Source organism: Sander lucioperca, chromosome 7 (genome assembly GCF_008315115.2).
Source record: "Sander lucioperca isolate FBNREF2018 chromosome 7, SLUC_FBN_1.2, whole genome shotgun sequence".
Classification (NCBI taxonomy): domain Eukaryota; kingdom Metazoa; phylum Chordata; class Actinopteri; order Perciformes; family Percidae; genus Sander; species Sander lucioperca.
The window spans coordinates 39,265,572-39,282,687 of NC_050179.1; the positions used below are offsets into that span (position 1 = coordinate 39,265,572).

The window sequence follows — 17,116 nt, forward strand, 5'->3', positions numbered from 1 at the left end:
TTCAAAGGATATTCCAGCCATCTTGTAATTTTGGAGCCAGAATCTGCGCAGTAGTGATTATATTATATTTATATTATTATATATATCATAGTATCCAATAACTGATCAGAACACACAACTACCTAAATTGACAGAAACTGTCTTTGGGAAAAATTTATTTGATGTGTGGTTTGATTTATCTATTTTTTGGCCCTTGTCCTATCTGCTGACATGGAGGAGGCGGGGTTTATGACCTATACTGCAGCCAGCCAACAGGGGGCAATCAAGATGTTTTGGCTTCACTTATAGACTTATAGACTTATAGATGGGAAGAGGTTTCGGTTGATGTAATCCTGGCCTGTGCGTCTAGAAAGGGTCTTTACCCTTCTGTGGCACCCTTCTGTGGCACCCTTCTGTGGCACCCAAACAAGGACAGGGTTTTTGGCCAACTGCTGGAATATACTCCAGCTCTAGAGCAGCAGGCAATTTGATGAGTGCATGCCGGAGAGCAGCGATCTCCCCAACTCCTTTGTTGACCAGACTGTGCAGGGGCATTGGACTGGGGGGGGAAAGGGGACTGAGTACCCAGGACCCTTCTGTGAGGAGGGCCCAAAAAGATGCTAGAATGAATAGCTGTGGATGCGGGGAGAGGCCCATAGAAAATGCCTTTCTACAGGGCCTAGAATTTTGTGCTACGCCCCCTGAGCCTGTGGATGGTGGATCTTGAAACCTGAAAGGCACGGGACACCACACTGTATGATAGGCTGTGTGCCAGCCAGTAAACTGTTACCAGTACAGTTATGTGTTGTCCCCAGGCCTGTCTGCTTTCAGGTCCAAGACACCAAGGAGTCACTGCTGAGCCGATAATTATAAAGGTCTTGTTACTCATTGAAATACATTCTCAGCACGGGAACAGTGCTGTTCAGGCATCTGACATCTTTAAGGCTGTTTCAATGCTCCTAGAACTTTATTTTAATCATGTGAACTTGGGCTTCTCCAAATGTACTTGCTATTTTGGTTCTTGTTGTGCCAAAACATTCTCACTCCCAACTTGTAAATTGACTCTTGGTCAGGACTCCTTGGCATCACTTTTTAAACTCTGGGTACCCCTTTGGTGTAATTTTTTAACATGCTTTGTCAGGACAGGAGTTAGGAGTGAGAACGACTTAAGTGAAGAGTCAAAAAGGACTGGGTAAGTGGAATTTAGATCGGAGGGTGTGATGATTAATACATATCCTCTCTGACAGTCACATCAGTGGTCGCTTCGCTTGAAAACAATTGTGCAGCTCAAGAATCTGCCTCTGTAGGCTCAATAAATGGCAACTAATTGTGCTTTCAACCCTTTTCTACAGAGAGTACGATCTATTGAGTTCAGAAAATAAAGAAACTGCTTCACGAGGCTTCATTTGAACATCACTATACAGAGTGGCACAAAGTGAACACACACCTCTAAACAATAAAACAAATGTGTGTTAGTGTGTTCCACCACAACCCATTGTCACGCGCTATAAATAAATCCATACCACTACTGTAGACTGTAACAAGGAATATAATTGAAATAACTTTATTAAGGAAACTCTCCCAGATCACTGGAGGAAACAAATACTTTACATTTTAAAATTAGAAACAGATTTACATCCCAGACACAATCTAATTTTCACTTTTTTTATAAGTGTTTCTGCTTCCAGTCTTCCAATAGTTGGTTTACTGTTGAATTTCTGGACATAGGACCTTTGGAATTAAAACAAACTGAGATTCCCCCCCGCCCCCCAACAGACTTAGTTTTTCAGTTCAAAATTAGAGTCCATGCCAGTTAGATATCACATCCAGGTCAGGGTTTTTACAATACCAAACACTTATCACCAGAATCCACATTCTGAAATTCTATACACATTCCAGGCTGGAACAGACAAGTTCATTTCAAGTTTCATTCTTCCCTTTATGTTTCAGTCAACATTTGTTTTGCTACAAATACACCAACATCATATAAATTAGGAACTGAAAGTGGAGGTAATATGTCTTCCCACAGAATGTCCAAATGGACAGTGATCAGTTTATTCCTGTCTGGAGTTTAGTGTTGCCAAAGGATGGGCCACCTTCCTGAGTGCAGCTCAGGCTAGAGCTTTTCTTTCTGGGCTTGTGCCGAAGTGTCATTGCCAACCAGACTTTCAATGGCAGCTGGACGTGATGTTGAGACAGAGATCCCCAAGACCTTCGATCCAGTTGTAGCTGAACCTGTTCTGGTTTGTAGTGATATTAAAACCCTTCAAATTGGAAGAGTAGTCAAACTTCTGTCCTGCTTGTCTCCAGAATTTGGTTTGAACGTTTTCTCATTATTAATGAGAGTAATTCCTTCATATTCATATTCATTTGCAGTCTGTTTCAGTCATTGACAGTTTTTTTTTTTTTTTTTTTTCACATTCAAGGTGTAAAGTAGCGATAGGTCATGCTTTGATGTCCCGTATTTTCCTGTTGCAGCAGTCACTGCTGGTGATCACTGCAGCCAAGAATAATTGCTGTGGGAAGTGAATCAGTGCAGGCGTGGCCAGTACTGTGACATGTCTGCTTCATTTCCTGGAACTTGGACTGGAACTGAGACACCAGGGGAAATCAGACCTGGTAATAGGAGAACAAACAGGTCATTAGAGTTGACAGCCGTGGCACAACAAAGTTTAACAGTGTGTTAAGACTGAAGCCAATTTTAAAAGCAGCACCGATGCAAATAAAGTGTGAATGAAAGTCTTTCCATACTTAACAGAAGTCTTTCCAGTCCACACAAGGCATTTGAAATAAACTGTGCAGATGTATGGAAAGAGCTAAGAGACGACTGTATAGGTAATTGAGGACTGAATATTGGTTGCAATCAAACCAACAATCAACAGATAATCTCACTTTTTTTATTTTTATTTTTTTTATTTTAATCTGACAAGCTCTGCTGGACCTTCCATCTCTCCAAACTAATATGGTACAGATAAGCAAATCCAAAAACTAGTGGAGATTCCAAAGTTTCAAAAAAAAATACCAAACATGATGAACAAATATTGGGGAAACGTGTATAAAAAGATGCAAAATGTACAATATTTGTACATCTTGTACTGTCAAATTCATTGTTGTTGTACAGCTCAAGTGGGATCGCCTCTAATTCTTCATTTTGTTTAGTCATTTGCATTTGATGATCCAGTCACTGAAGGTTTGCTGCTCTCTTAAAAACTGAATCACTCGAAGTGACAGTTCAGAAATAACAGCTGTTTAGAGTTTAACTTACTAACCTTTAATGTTCTCAATGTTTCGTCCAAATTTCGACTTAATTAGCCCTATGATGAATACGTTTGATTTCAACTATTCTTCAAAGGAACATCATTCTTACACTAGGGTAAATATACTTAGACACAAGATGTTTTTAAAGCATACATCATTGATCATCCGTATTAATTTCTGTCCTGTCTCATTTAACTAGGTATCAACATGCATCCTGCAGCACAGGCAGAGGGGAGGACATGGAGAGAGTCAAACAGTAGCCAGTTAGTAACTTCCTACCCGTTGACGACGTTGCAGAGGACGTCATTGACTGGCTGTTGATGTGTGGCTGCATGTGTGGAGGAGTATATGTCTCATAACTTCTCCCATTTACACTGGTGCTGGTGGGCAGCATGCAGGAGTAAGAGCTCTGACTGGATGCCTGGAAACATAAATGAATATTACCCATTAAAACAACAGAATTTAAAGCTATAGTGTGTAGTTTCTGTCTCCCCCATGAGGAATTCTAAGTAATGACAACAAAACTGTTGGCGCACATGCGTCTCATAACACTTAGGTACAGGAGATTACATGTAGATGTCTAGATCCATAAAGTGGGTGCTCAGACCAAAAATAGCCCAGCATTAAAAACATGCATGGTGTGGCTTTGGTGTGGAACAGTGGCTACAGGTACAGGTGAGAAGATGAAATACGATCCAGGGAGTCTTGTTTGCAATACATTGTAAATCAATATGTTTCAAAGCTTATCAGACACCATAACACTATGAGGAAGGACTTTACAACTCTGGAAAGTTGGCCACAATCGATTTCAGAGTCAGGCTGCTCTCATGAACCATTTGTACATATAGCTACGAAAAGTAATGCATTGTAATTCGTATGTATTTCGCGTGTGTATTACTGTCAGCACCACATTGACTGCCCTGTATAAGACCACAAAGATCCATGTAGGTCGGGGTGGATGAGTGGGTCCTAAAACACAGGGCTTTCAATGGAGCAGAGTTCGTATCCCGGAAGAAGGGGAAAACACAAGACGTTCACCCAGGAAACAGGTGTTTGTGTCCCAGGAGTACTACTAAAGTAGCCTCGTGAGACCGTCCTGATCTCGCGAGCTCCAGTTTTCCACTCGCAGAGCAGTCTGGCATCTTGAGACAGAGAAAATGTGGAGCCGTTCGCCAAACGACCGACCAATCAGCGTTGGTTTTGAGGCGGGTTTAGGTGTGACGCAACGAGAAGCGACTGTTCAGTCTAAACAACGTGGCGGCTTCCACGGATGAGATGAGCGTAGCTATTGCGCAAGTTTTATCCGAATTAGAAAGTATTCCTTCATTGAAAGAAGAGCAAAAAACGACACTGGAGGCTTTTCTCAGAGGAGAAGATGTTTTTGCTCTTCTCCCGACTGGTTTCGGCAAGAGTTTGATATATCGTTGATCTGATTGGTTGATTTGGCCCGTCTATCACCAACATAGGTGGTGATAGACAGATGGTTTATCCAATCAGCTAACCAGTATTTTCGCCCCTTCCCAAAAGTTCTCCAACGGAAAGTTCCCAGATGGATATGCCAAGCAAATGCCAAGCAATCCATCTGGCGCAGTCAGGTTACTACTAAAGGGGACTGGTGTTTTAACAGAAACCACAAACTTTTTTCTAATCTTAAGTACTCGTTTTGGTGCCTAAACTTACGGCTAAACTTAACTGTCTGGCCGCTGTCCCGGTGACCGGTACCCGCCTCACAGTCACCTTTTGTCTGGTAAACTTAACTGTAACAACCAGCTAAACATAGCCACAACCGTTTTTCAATTTCATATGATATCATACAAATTGTTGTGCAGACATTTTCATACGAACACGTTCATGAGAATGTGTTTAATCAGTAGATGTCCTGTGCAACTTCTAAAAGACACATGAAGATGCTATATATCTAATTTGAGGTGTTCCAGAGCTTGATTAATTGTGGACTGTGCTGTCTTAGCGATAATCTTACTTGCATAGGCAGGCTGGCAGCCATACTGAAGCTGGGCATGGCTGGTAGGCTGTAGCTGTTGGACAGAACTGGATCTGACCTTCCCAACATGGATCCTGATGAGAAGGACACTAGAGAGAGATAAGGAAGAGAGAACAAAGAGATTTGTACAGTATCCCAGGCATATAACTTAACATACAAGCTGGTACATTACCTATATCACATGTACACTAATATTCCACTATTATTCCGAATATGACAATATTCATAATTTGATAGAGGTCATGTAAACAGCTTATTCTGTTTGGATATTCCGATCAAGACATTCTGTCCACATCTTTGGACTTGTATACAGCGCATTCGGAATATGCGTCTCAAGTTCTCAAATGCTAAATAATGTTGTCTAAATTGCTGTATGAGAACGTTGTCTAAATAAGATAAAATTTTTATCAGAATACGTCTGATCAGAGAATGAGATTATGAATCTGACCCCAAAAGAATCAACGTAGCATCAATGTCACCCATTGACCACTGGCCATTACAATCTTGGTATTTTGGAACCAGAAGTGTTAAGATTTGGACAAGATGGCCAAGCTGGGGAGGGATGGCTTAGCCAGTGTCATGTGATTTAAATGGTGCTGTGCTAAGCTAATAGTGCGTTCCATTTACCCCGGAACTCCGAAGCCGGAGCTGGGAATGATGTCACACCTGAGATGAATGCGTTCCATTTGCAAGTCAGATTTGTCATTGTGGGGTTAGCTCTAGCCAGGTTAGCCATTGTTAGCAATACCAGTTGATAATAATGGATTACGCTGTATTTTGTGCATACAAACAGCATTAAAACATGTCCACATATAGATGTTGGACAGGACTGTATGCAGGGTTCAAAATTAACTTTTTCATCCACCAGCCAAATGGCTGGTGAATGTTCAAATTTTACCAGCCACTTTAATAGATTACCATTGTTTTTTTTGGCTGGTGGCTGAAGCAAATCTACCAGCCACTTGTATATTTTACCAGCATTTGGCTGGTAAATGGTGCTAATTTTGAACCCTGACTGTATGTACAACTGATTTAGTGAGACACAAATAACACAGAAGTGCTAATAACTATACGTTACTACAGCTTTTATAACTGTTGATGTACGGGGCATGTGATCCATGTTGGATTTTGAGCTCGGGGTACTGCGATGTTGTCCGACTTCCGAGTACAAATGTTTTTTAACCAGCTGACACAAGTTTCAGTGAAAAAGGCCTGTTGACACATACTAAAAAATAATGTTTTAGTGGACTAACAAAAAAACTATATTCATGAGTTATTATGCTCATAAAAAGTGACAACCAAATATGTAGTATGTACTTGTAGTACACGTCGTCAACAGTACCTGGTGTAGTAGGTTGTGGTATAGGCTGGTAAACACTGGTGTTGAAGCTGCTGCTGATGGGAATGTGGTTGGAGGAGTTGGACACCTGACGACGTTGATTTCTCAGCTTCTCCTCTCTTCTCCACTTTGCTCGTCTGTTGGAAAACCAAACCTGCAAAATCCAGAAAAAAATAGGTTGTTATAATATTTGGGTTTCAATTCTATCTTAAAACAACACTAACATGTTCATATGTAAACTGTACTCATTTATGTTATTTAATGAGATCCATACACGCATGCATGCACGCACGCAGGAACGCACGCATGTACACACACACAGACACACACACACACACACACACACACACACACACACACAGACATAATAGAATAGAGCCTACCTGTATTCTTGCCTCTGGAAGATCTATTTTGTTGGCCAGGCGTTCTCGGGCAAACACATCTGGATAGTGAGTCCTTTCAAACTCTGAAACAAAGACACATTGTGTCATTACATAGTAACATCAGTTCCAATTGATTTACATCAGGACAGACAATTTAAAGTAACGGAATAATAGTAAAGCAATGCTTTCCAACATCCTCTGTGATGTTGTGGAGGGCTGTGCTACAACGTTCAACAGATATTTCACTGAATCACTCACATTCAGTATTTTTATGAACTTTCTGTCTGGACAACTGCACAACTTGTATTATGATAAAAACAGCAGACAGAAACCTCAGTAATTACAATGGGTAGAAAATTTCTTTTCCACACATGGTCATCTTCGCCAGTGGTGGAATGTAACTAAGTACATTTACTCAAGTTCTGTACTTAAGTACAAACTTGAGGTACTTTACTTGAGTCTTTTCTTTTCATGCCACTTTCTACTTCTACTCCGCTACATTTCAGAGAGAAATATTGTACTTTTTACTCCACTACATTCATCTGACAGCTTTAGTTACTAGTTACTTTTCAAATTAAGATTTTTGCACACAAAACACACAACATTTTATTATAAATTAAACTACCCAACGATATAACGGCCTACAAGTCCAGCTGAGATGATTAGACAATTAAACACACAATTGTTTGGATTGTTTCCAGTTTCTAAAATGGGAGGATTTTTCTGCATTGAGTACTTTTATTTCCATTTTCCTGGTGATAGTTACATACTTTTAATTAAGTAACATTTACAATAAAGGGATTTTACTTGTAACAGAGTATTTTTACAGTGTTTTATTTGCACTTTACACAGTAAAAGATCTGATTATTTCTTCCACCACTGATCACCAAACCATTTGACCTCATATTACCTTTCTCCAGTGCTTCTATCTGGTCCTGTGTGAAAGACGTTCTGTTTCTCTGCAGTTTTCTCTTCAGCTGAAGCCTCATCTGAGTCTCATCTGAGTCTTCACCGTTAGAACTAACTGATATGGCGTTCTCCCCTCCCTCGGCCTGTGGACACTCTGTACAAGGAAAGGAAGGAAAGAAGGAAGAAATTGGGGTTGGGCTCAAATAGGTTTTTACATCTTATAGTGAAGAACGATCAACTACATGACAATATATTACGAGTAAAAGACAGATAATCAAGATGAAAGCTGAATTTTATAAAATAAGTATTTTTTAGAAAAATGTAAACTAAAATATCCAAAATAATTATTATAAGGTGTTTGATTTACAATAGTGTGTCATATTTCATGTTTTATATGTGATAAATCTAAATCTTAATCAAAAAAAGTAAAAAAAAACATGAAAATGCTTACAAAAATACCATTACCTTTAAAACTGTCCTTAAATAAGGTATTTCGAGTAGAAGTATTTTGACCAGCCACATCATCTGAATTAGAGCTGTAATCGGGCCTTAAAAGTTCGGCCCGACAAGGCCCGAGCCCGACAGAATTCGGCCCGAGCCCGACCAGTACATTTTGATTGACAGATTTTTAAAAGCCCGAACCCGTTTACAGCCCGACTGTACAAAAGGCCGTCTATCAGCAGTGATTAGAGCGCATGTCGGAAAATAGCTCTTCACACCGCAAGCGGGCACACGCACCTCTCGGCGGAAAAGGGAGAGAAAGAAAAAAGAGACTGCGCCGCACGCACACAGCTGTTTTCCGTCAAGAATGAGTAATTTATACATTTTTTTAACATAATTTATTCATGACTAACGGAGGCTATCGGCCAGTTGGAAGTTGGAACAAAGAAATAAAATAAGTCCTCCAGAAGCCAGCCTCTGTTTCACCTCCTCAGCATCCATTTACACGCCAATCCAAACGCTTCACCTGACCGCTCGTTTACTGCGCAACCAGGAGCGCAAGCCCGAGCCCGGCCCGAGCCCGGCCCGAGCCCGCGTAACATGATAGAAAATCTGAATACTACCATTAGAAAGATTCCAGTCTAGCTATTGGACCAACCATAGCACTGAAAAAGCTTCATTAATTGAAGCTACCTAGCAGAATTTCTGGAGCAGGACCGCACATGAACTATTTCACTACCTGCATTTCCCATGAGTCTCCACCTAACCCACTCTCCCTCTCTCATATTCTGCACCCATCCCACCAACATTTTTTTTGTCAGTTCAGGTGATTTTGTGTCACAGATATATATCTCTGGGAAAAAGTCAGCATTAGTCTAATATCACTCTACACAGATGATACACAATTGTATAATTTGTTTCACCTAGTCTATCGATGACATTTCATTTTCCAGGAATGTTCAAATTCCACCGGATGTCTGTCCCCTTCCTCTTTCTTTGTGTTGGCGTTCTAACCTCTGGTGGATTTGTGAGGACTATGGTTAACTGCTCCTCAGATCTCTGCAGGGTAAATCCAGACAGCTAGCTAGACTATCTGTCCAATCTGAGTTTTCTGTTGCACGACTAAAACTACTTTTGAACGTACACATGTTCCACCAAAACAAGTTCCTTCCTGAGACTATTTTGCAGAAGCACGGTCCTATAATTTTAAATGCTCTCATTACCTGCCACACTGATATCAAACATATTAGAACTAAATTAAAACTAAATGAGCAGAAAACTGTGATTTTACTTTTAGGATTAAAAGCAGAAAGACATAGATGACTAGCGTGACAAGGTTGGTACCACTAGATTCCTTAGGTTGTCTAATTTCATATATCACCAATATATTCACGCTACCATTAAAACGCAGCCCGGGTCCAGCAACTGAAATACAACAAAGTCAGCTTAAAAGATTTGGGGCTTTTGATAAAACATTGGGGCATTTAACTGCATAATCCAATCTCATCATAATTGCTTCTTTAAAGATACAGGACTATATATACGCATGCTGCTCTGTAGCTGTGAGTATTGAGGCTGCCTAAATCTTTGGTCTGTGATTCAAACCAATGCATTCTCATGAACGGGTCCGTATGATATCATACGAAAATGTATTCTCAACTAAAATGTTTGATATCCTACAAAATTAGGGGACCGCCGGTTGGTCACTTGACGCCAGGTGGTCACATGATGCCAGCTCGCTACAGTTGCTAGTTGTTTAAGCCGCTACAGAGCTTCGTGACCCAGGCTACAGACCTCCATAGTATCAGCGGTAGTTGGTAATATAGGTGACTTTGAGCCATGGTACAGAGCACCGCCAGCTGCGGGTCGTTTCGTCAGACATTACGGTTAAATTAAGTCCACAAAATATGAGCATTTTGCAGTGATGAAAGTTAAGATTAGGCAGCAAAACGATTAGTTAAGATTAGGAAAAAGATCGTGGTTTGGATTAAAACAATCCTAAAGAACATGCATTTCCTGGGTGAAAGACTTTAGTTTTCCTCGGGAAGCAAACTCCGCTCTCTGGCTTGAATGTCCTGTGTGTAAACTTCCACCCATCCCCCCCGACCTCCTTCCTTTCCTCCCATTCTTATACAGCGGCCGTCAATGTAGTGAATACAGCAAAAAAACACGGAATGCTTACGAATTACAGTGCTTAGCTTTTCGTAGCTTTTTGAACGAATGGTTCATGAGAACCGGCTGTTCAAACACATGCATGTTACCTGGATCGTTAGCATGATCTCATTAGCTCTGAGTTGGGTCTGTGGGATATCACCTTGGCCAGATTTAGTCAAATTGATCAGTTTAGAAACAAATGCCTATTTTCTACAGGTTAAAGGTCTTACAGGCCCCTCACTTAACGTGTTCAAAAATGACTGATTGGACCTTTTAAGTTTTAGTTTTATTATTTTAACTATGTATTCAGAATTTACTCATCCTGTTTATTTTTTTATAATCTTTTTATGCATTTTATTTTAAAGTTATTTCTTTGTTACTTTTAGCACATACTATCTTTGATCGAATAACATTAGCATTTTTTTGCTAATCTATATTAAACCTGCATAAAAAGAAGCTAAAGCTTGACTGATTTAATAAATGTTACAATTTATAGATGTGTGTAATATATCATAATCATACAAGTGCAATATTAAGATAAGCTATTCCATGCCGAGTGAAACACTGTCTCTGTAAGAGCTGCTTAGTATATCAGCAATAAAACCTAAATCAATAGCTGTAGTACGTCACTATAACCCAGGCTTTGATCAGAGTAGACAACACAATAGGGATGGGGGGGGGAAATAACATAAAATCAAATGCATCATGATTGTTTTTGCGACAATTTTTAAAATCGTTAATTTTCCCTAGAATCAATATTTTCTATTTTTCTTTTTTACCCATGAGTCACCTAAATATTTTCTGTTTATACGGTATTGCCGACGGCGACTACATCATATCCATTTCCAACTAAACAGAACGAAAGCAGAAAATGCTGAAAATCCATGTTATGTTCTTTTTTACAAAGTAAATACATGTCAGACTGACATGTGATGTCATTCTTCTTAGAAAACAATAATTTTTTTGAAATGTCTCATAATATATATCGTCTCTAGAAGTGCATTATTCTACTTTTGTTTTTGTTAAAGAGGGAAAAGAAAATCCCAATTCTCAATACTATCGAATCGCAATACTTCTAGAATCACAATAAATGAAAATACAAATCCAATCACCCATGTATCGTGAAAGAATTGAATCGGGACAACAGCATATTGTCCCAGCCCTACAACACAATGTGTAACATTCATGAAAATCCATGAAGTACATGTGAAGTACACGTGTGAGGGAAAAGATGAGTGAAGGTACAGGGCACTTCAGAGTGGAGATCTCCAACATGTGATCCCCGAGCAGACGGGAGCTTGACTCCAGCTCCCCCGTGGACCTGCGTGTTATTTGTGGTGCTAGCCTAATTATTCATTATCCCCAGCAGACAGAGACTGCAAAACAGAATGAAGCCATTGCTCAGTGTCACAGTCAGTCAGGCAGAAAGAGACGCAAATGAGAGCAGACGCCCCTTCTCCCTCTCCCACGCACATACACACACACACACACACACACACACGCACACGCACACACACACACGCACACACACACGCACACGCACACGCACACACACACGCACACGCGCACACACACACACACACACACACACACACACACGCACACACACACACACACACACACACACACACACACACACACACACACACACACACGCACACATGCACAGATGCACAAACAGACTGCTGGGGAGGCAGCAGCCGTGGCAGTGTAGCATGACTTTGTTTCCCTGTTGTAATCCCAGGGTGCTGGAGGAGGAGCAGCAGCATATGAGCCTACTCCATACAGCAAATGGGGCCCTCAGCCACACACACACTGAAGGAAAGGAAAAGGAAGCTGCTCCTGTCAACTCTATACAATGTGTCCTCTGTCCCGTATAATGTGAATTTTGAGTCAATTTCGCAAGCGGGCAATTACTGTGGCTGCTCCATTTTTTTGAAAAACTAATTAAAGGCATGGCACAATGGGAAAACCGTTGATTAATCTGTGGATTATTTTCTTATTTAATAATTGATCGGTTGTGTGATCTATAAAATGTCAGAAAATGTTTTTTTTTCAAAGCCCAAGATGACGTCCTCAAATGTCTCGTTTTGTCCACAACTCAAAGATATTTAGTTTACTGTCACGGAGTGAAGAACCCAGAACATTTTCACATTTAACAAGCTGCAGGAAAAAATGGCTGGCATTGTTTAAGATTGTGAAGATCCACCTAGGGAAGAGGTCGGGTGGATGTTTGCGTCCTAAAACACAGGGCTTAAAAGTGGGGGAGCGGAGTTCGTGTCTCGGAAGAGGTTAAGGAGAAAACACAAGACTTTCTCCATGGAAACAGATGTTTGTGTCCCGGGAGTACTACTTAAGGGGACTGATGTTTTGACCCAAACCACTATATATTTCCTAATCTTAACTAGTTGTTTTGGTGTCTAAACGTAACGGTCGTCGCCGCATGACGCTCACCTGACCCTAACCCCAAACTCAACTGCAACGGCCACTGAAATGACCAGTACCTCACGGTGCCCTGTACCCGACTCACAGTCGCCTTATATCTGCTAAACTGTCACGTAGTCTCGCATTTCTAGACCGTCCTCCAAAGCGCGCTGAAGGAGGGTCTGGCTACTCCACACAGATTTCTGGGATGGGAGGAAAACGTGCTCTGGTTTAATGGCATTTCTTTATCCCAATCACAACCGTCATGGGCGGCGCTAAACTCCGCACAGAGCCGCTGCAAAATAGTCATGTGAAAGAAAACTCAGATTGGGCAGATAGTCTAGCTAGCTGTCTGGATTTACCCTGCAGAGATCTGAGGAGCAGTTAACCATAGTCCTCAGAAATCCACCGGAGGTTAGAACGCCAACACAAAGAAAGAGGAAGGTGACGGACACCCGGCCGAAAATGAGGGCGGCACCTGAACAATCCCGGAAATGAAACGTCGTCGATATAGGCTATGGTAGTAGTAGTAAAGTAGCAGTAGTGGATTGAGTGTCTTACCAGTGGCAGGGAGTGTCGTCCCAGCATACCACCCTGAGCGTCCTCCCCAGGTGGTTTGTCCATTGAGCATCTTGAGTTTGTCAAACATGCCTTCAGCTCCTACTGTGCCCATTGGCTGCTTATCGTTGGCCAGGTTCCTGAGCACTCGATTTATTGATGAAACCTGGTGAGAAACACAACAAGGTACAAAATTACATGATAGCAAATATTTAGTTGGATATGTAAGGGATTGGTGGACAGAAACTAAGGAACCAAACAAATAAAAAATTAAAAACAAAGCATTAATAACCCACACCCTTCCTCATCATGTCCATTTAAAGAAACACTAGAGAGATTTAATGAGGTCTGTCAGATCTGTAGAAGCCACATTGTTACAATAATCAATGTAATTCAATGTATTACAGTAGCTTGCTTTTCATGTCAAGGGTAGCTTTCTGCCTAGCTAGGTGGCCCCGCTCTTCCCATAGGAACCCAATGGAACGGCCAGCACAGAGCGGTTTTACCGTGCATCATGTGTAGGCTTTGTAAGCTTTAGGGGTGATTTTATACACAGCCCTATTTATAGTGTTGCTTATATATTGTATATAAGGCATATTATCAGAACAATTTCAATATGCCAGATACTCTGTTTATCTTTTATTACCGCTTCTAAAGTATCGCTTTATTTTCTTAACTGCTTGGTTTTGAATTTAGTGCAAAGTAGTTTGGTATTGACTTTTTTGCTATTGATATGCAATTTAAATAAGCTTTTTTAAGAATGTATCGGCCTACTCCAGCTGTGCCACATCTGCCCTCTCCAGTGTTGGAATGTAACTAAGTACCTTTACTCCAGTACTGTACTTAAGTACAAATGTTGAAGTACTTGTACTTTACTTGAGGCTTTTCTTTTCATGCCACTTTCTACTTCTACTCCACTACATTTCAGAGAGAAATATTGTACTTTTTACTCCACTACATTCATCTGACAGCTTTAATTACTAGTTACTTTACACATTAAGATTTCTGCACACAAAACACATGTGGTTTATAAAATCTGATTTTTTATTCTAAAGTAAACTAGTCAATAATATAACGGCTACAAGTCCAGCTGAGATGATCAGACCATTAAACACACAACTGGTTGGATCCTTTACACTTTCTACAATGGGAGGAGAGTTCTTTACTTTTAATACTTTAACTACATTTTCCTTATGATACTTACAGACTGTTACTTAAGTAACATTTTCAATGCAGGACTTTTACTGGTAACAGAGTTTTTTTTTACAGTGTGGTATTAGTACTTTTACTTAAATAAAAGATCTGAATACTTCTTCCGCCACTGGCCCATCACACAAACTCTTAGCACCAAGCCCACCTGCAAACCTGTTGTAACAGTGTACAGTAACAAATACATTAGCTATTACTGTATGTACAAGGTTTTAAAGAGTAGTCTAGACTTCTGGCTAGCTTGCCTTGCACAAACCTCTAGCTGACATGACTTGGCTGAAGAACAGAAGTGTCTTACACTGGGTATATTGTCGTTGGTGCAGACTCCCTCTGCCAGCAGTCGGTCTCTGATCTCCCAGGCGAAAATGGACGGACACTCTCTCTTGTACTGAGCAATCTTTCCAACCACCTCTGGAGTGGCCACCCTGGGTTTACTCCCTCCTATGGCTCGAGGACGGATGGAACCGGTCTCGTAATACCTGCCCAAGATCTTACTCACGCAGCCGTTAGACACCTGGACACAAAAACAGCACACATCACAAACATTAATATGGGGCAAAAAAAAGCTTCTGTGTGGTAGATGATCTAAGGACCAATCATGGCAAAGGTTAAAGGGCAACTCCATCAATTTAACACATCTAAATATGTTTACAGGTGTTTGGAGAGTACTACCGCATATGTGAACAACTTGCATAGAGCCTTTAGTTTTTCCAAAGGAAGTTGTACAAAATCTGATAAACTGCCTCAAGTGATGTCACTTGAGACGCCGTCAGTTGGGGCTGAAAGCCACAAATTTGAAAAAAAAATATCTGAGAGTGTGGAGTTGGAAAGAAGTGAGCTTACGAAACCTCTGTACCCCGCTCCTCATCTCTGCTTTAGGCTACATTAGCCACTACTAGCACAACACACCCAAATCCCCTAACGAACTGTTGGTGGTGTGGTTGCACTGTGGGTCGATGCCAGGTTTAAGGAAGAGGAATGTGTAGAATAAAAAAGACTATCTCTGATTCTGCTGCATTTATTTTGATAGTTTTATTTTTCAAACTGCCAGTCCGACAATGCTATATGGGTTGTAATGTTAAATCAGTTGAGTGCTCTTCTAAAAGAACCCTTTGGTGATCATTGGAACCAGGAAACGTGCAGTGGTCTCCAATGTCAAAGTCAGATGCTTTGTCGACCCAATCATCCACCTCGACCTCCTTGCTACAAGGCATGCTGGCTCTATATCGACGTCACACCACTTCCTCCTCTGTTCCTTGTTTGTTATGAATGAATTCACATGGTCAGGGTGTGATTTGTGAAAAAAGCATGGGTGGGGGGTGGGGGGGGGTGGTTTGACCATGCAAAACAAAACAAAACAAAAAATGCACTTCAATATTTAATGGAAAATAATCTCAAAATGAAATAGCACAACCTGGTGTCAACATAAAACAGTTACCTGTTGACTGTTGGAGCACACGATGCAAGAAAATCTTCTGTGTGAACAGACAATAAAGTTTTATCTTATCTTATATTAATCCAAACCATGCTCTTTTTCCTACTTAACTGTAATTGCCGCATGATGCTTACTTTGGCTAAACTCAACTACCTCTAACTCTGTAGCAGATAAATACAACCAGCAGCTGCTGCTCTGATTTTATCCTTCTATCGCACTATAGACTGTTCACATTGAAGCGTGTTACTTAGTTTAAAATACTTGTATTTTAAGGTATATAATGGTCCATTGGTGAAGAAGCATTGATCGCTTTAAGGGGGGGATACATTTAGAAAAATTATTTCAGCAGAGGCAGGGATATATAGACCAGAAAGCAGGAAATCCCACGCATCCCCCCTGACAAATCACACCCTGCACACGACCACCAGAGCCTGCCAGTTAAACCTACAGTAGGTCATATGTAGGCATTTTCCAAAAATAACTGATGCTGTCGTTTTGATGTACAGTGCCATACAAAGTGCAGCGGGTTGCTGAACCCACACACCTCTAACCCACTGTAACATTTCTGTGTGTTTTCTGAGTGACCTGTGATCCATATTAAGGGGGTTCTACAACCAGCCAGGCTGCTCTCATGAGTCACTGACACTACACATATAGCTACGAAAAGTAATGCACTGTAATTCGATTGTTTTCCACATATTTATAACTGTATGCACCACATTGGCTGGTGCTATTTACAGTAAGATTGTGAAGATCCACCTAGGGAAGAGGTCAGGTGGATGTTTGCGTCCTAAAACACAGGGCTTAAAAGTGGGGGAGCAGAGTTCGTGTCTCGGAAGAGGTTAAGGAGAAAACACAAGACTTTCTCCGTGGAAAGAGATGTTTGTGTCCTGGGAGTACTACTTAAGGGGACAGGTGTTTGGACCCAAACCACTATATATTTCCTAATCTTAACTAGTTGTTTTGGTGTCTAAATGTAACGGTTGTCGCCACATGACGCTCACCTAACCCTGACCCTAACCCCA

The 17,116-nt window shown here is 40.9% G+C and overlaps 1 protein-coding gene across 3 annotated transcripts in view; it reads right to left on the bottom strand.

Moving 5' to 3' along the window:
- Window positions 1–2,348: 2,348 nt before the first annotated feature.
- Window positions 2,349–17,116, bottom strand: part of LOC116040241 (paired box protein Pax-6-like) — a 32,923-nt gene continuing 18,155 nt past the window's right edge. For 2 of the 3 annotated variants that reach the window (XM_031285538.2, XM_031285537.2), the window contains 8 exons: window positions 14,955–15,170; window positions 13,451–13,613; window positions 7,872–8,024; window positions 6,962–7,044; window positions 6,582–6,732; window positions 5,219–5,328; window positions 3,517–3,658; window positions 2,349–2,595 (listed from right to left, as the gene is read on the bottom strand). In XM_031285538.2, coding sequence (XP_031141398.1) covers window positions 2,510–2,595; window positions 3,517–3,658; window positions 5,219–5,328; window positions 6,582–6,732; window positions 6,962–7,044; window positions 7,872–8,024; window positions 13,451–13,613; window positions 14,955–15,170 — 1,104 coding nt within the window. In that variant the 3' untranslated portion in view covers window positions 2,349–2,509. The remainder of the gene's footprint in view (window positions 2,596–3,516; window positions 3,659–5,218; window positions 5,329–6,581; window positions 6,733–6,961; window positions 7,045–7,871; window positions 8,025–13,450; window positions 13,614–14,954; window positions 15,171–17,116) is intronic. The other variant, XM_036003539.1, reaches the window with a different exon arrangement.